The following is a 2,031-nucleotide window of genomic DNA, read 5'->3' as shown; positions in this document are numbered from 1 at the left end:
AATCCTCACCGATCAAGTGAACGGGGGTCACCAATTCCCTCCCTGCCACGTTCTCCATACAGTTCAGTAGAGACCAGGAAGCGCACCAATATGGCTACCTTCCTATTGACTTGTACGGAGAACACGGTGGTCGGGAACTTGCGATCAGGTAATATTTGCATGTAGCTGTACAGAATGAATTGTATCGGTGGATTCTGGACATCCCAGTCTGACACATTGTTGCAAAAATCCCAAACACCCCATAAAGAACAGCCTTCCCTTCTCCAAGGAGCTGTCCCTGTGCAGGACTTCCTAGAAGCTGCTACAACCGTCGATCCTCACCCTCTGCCAGCCACTCATCACTATGAATGAAACCACACGGTCGGCTCAGCACCAGGCTGAAAGATGCAGCTGTCATCCAGGATTGTGCGGCGCCCAATCAGCTGGCAGTGATAAGTGACCAATTGCAAACTGCATTACATCTTTGTTCTGGGGACCAGATTACATCCAGGCAGAGGATGTAGCTTTGCCTCTCACTAGGACTCTATTTACACTGTTGGCCATTGAACCGGGCACAGTTCAGTCTGTGTTCTTCTCACTATGTCTGTGCAAGCTGTGTCAAGCTTAGGCAAATGCACACACGCCATAGTGCGAAGCATCCCAGACTCCTTCAACCAGCTGGCTCTCCGGACCAAGGAGAGTACAGAGGTGGATACCGCCCGGGCCAGGAGGGAGCATGAGCTCTACACCAGAGTCTTAAAGGACAAGCTTGGGCTGCAGGTCATCGAGTTAGATGCAGATAACACTGTGCCAGATGCCGCCTTTGTGGAAGACATTGCGGTTGTGCTCAACGAAACCGCCCTGGTGACCAGACCTGGGGCCCCCAGCCGGAGGAAAGAGGTAAGTGACCCACCGACCTGTTGTGCTTAACCCCTTCTGTCCTGCACAGGGACCGGCGTTGATTGCATCGGTGCAATATATGACTTTTCGCTTTTGCTACCCACCGACGATACAATGTATATGCAATATATGTATATATATATATGCATCTATGTATATGTATGTGGTGCACTGAAAACATATAGCATTCGCCGTGCAAGGTGTGGCTCCTGTGTGCCAGTCTTCTAAGGCCTGGCTGTGCCCACAGGACCATCTGCTAGCTGCTGATTAGGAATTTGAGGCTCTTATCAGCAGATTTAGCAAATGCAATTTACCGACACACAACAAAGGCCGCAGACTGGTGATTTTTTTTTCTCCATTTCTATGAATTCTGTAATTGCAGGAAATAATCTGTGGAGGTATCTGAGCCGCGCCGGGAGGCTCCGGTGTGAGGAAGGTGATGGGATTGTGTTTGTAAATAGCTTTCTGTAGAGGATGACAAACGTGTTGCTAAAAGTCGATACTTTTGTATCTTCGGTGTCCAGGGCTCTTTTAAATGTAACCGTCACTATAATGCAAAATCGATGCCTATCCGATCAGCTGCAGCCAGACGAGGGATCTGTAATGGGATATACACACAGACTGGAGGATTATTCCATATGGAATACAGTCATAAATAATATGGAAGACACGCGGCAGCAGCAGGTGCATGTGCCAGAATAGAACTCACTTCCTAGACAGGGAGCTCTGACCGCCACACCGTGCTGCTGCCAGCAAGGGTGTGTCTGCCATCTCAAAGTAGTGATGGATAATGGAGAGAGCCATTCTGACATCGTCCGTCTATAATAATCAGCTCGACTGCTGTCAGTAATATGGAGGGAGAAGAATCAACTAACGTTAAGATTATTTTTCTATATTATTATATAAATGTAAACAACATAAAATGCAAAGAAAGTGATAAAAATATCTCCTATCTACTGCCAACATATTCCGTAAATCAAAGGGTACAGACAAAATCAGACATAACATATAATAATCTATCTATCTCATATCTATCCATCTATCTATCTATCTATCTCATATCTATCTATCTATCTATCTCATATCTATCTATCTATCTATCTATCTATCTATCTATCTATCTATCTCATATCTATCTATCTATCTCATATC

General features: G+C 45.8%; 1 protein-coding gene across 1 annotated transcript in view; it reads left to right on the top strand.

The window, feature by feature from the left end:
* The first annotated feature begins 485 nt into the window (after positions 1-485).
* The window catches only part of DDAH1 (dimethylarginine dimethylaminohydrolase 1), a 71,490-nt gene continuing 69,944 nt past the window's right edge, over positions 486-2,031 (top strand). The window contains exon 1 of the mRNA XM_066597766.1: positions 486-879. Coding sequence (XP_066453863.1) covers positions 580-879 — 300 coding nt within the window. The 5' untranslated portion in view covers positions 486-579. The remainder of the gene's footprint in view (positions 880-2,031) is intronic.

This window comes from Eleutherodactylus coqui, chromosome 3 (genome assembly GCF_035609145.1).
Source record: "Eleutherodactylus coqui strain aEleCoq1 chromosome 3, aEleCoq1.hap1, whole genome shotgun sequence".
NCBI lineage: Eukaryota > Metazoa > Chordata > Amphibia > Anura > Eleutherodactylidae > Eleutherodactylus > Eleutherodactylus coqui.
Note: the sequence above shows the minus strand (reverse complement) of the source record. Positions and strands in the feature narration are given on the sequence as shown.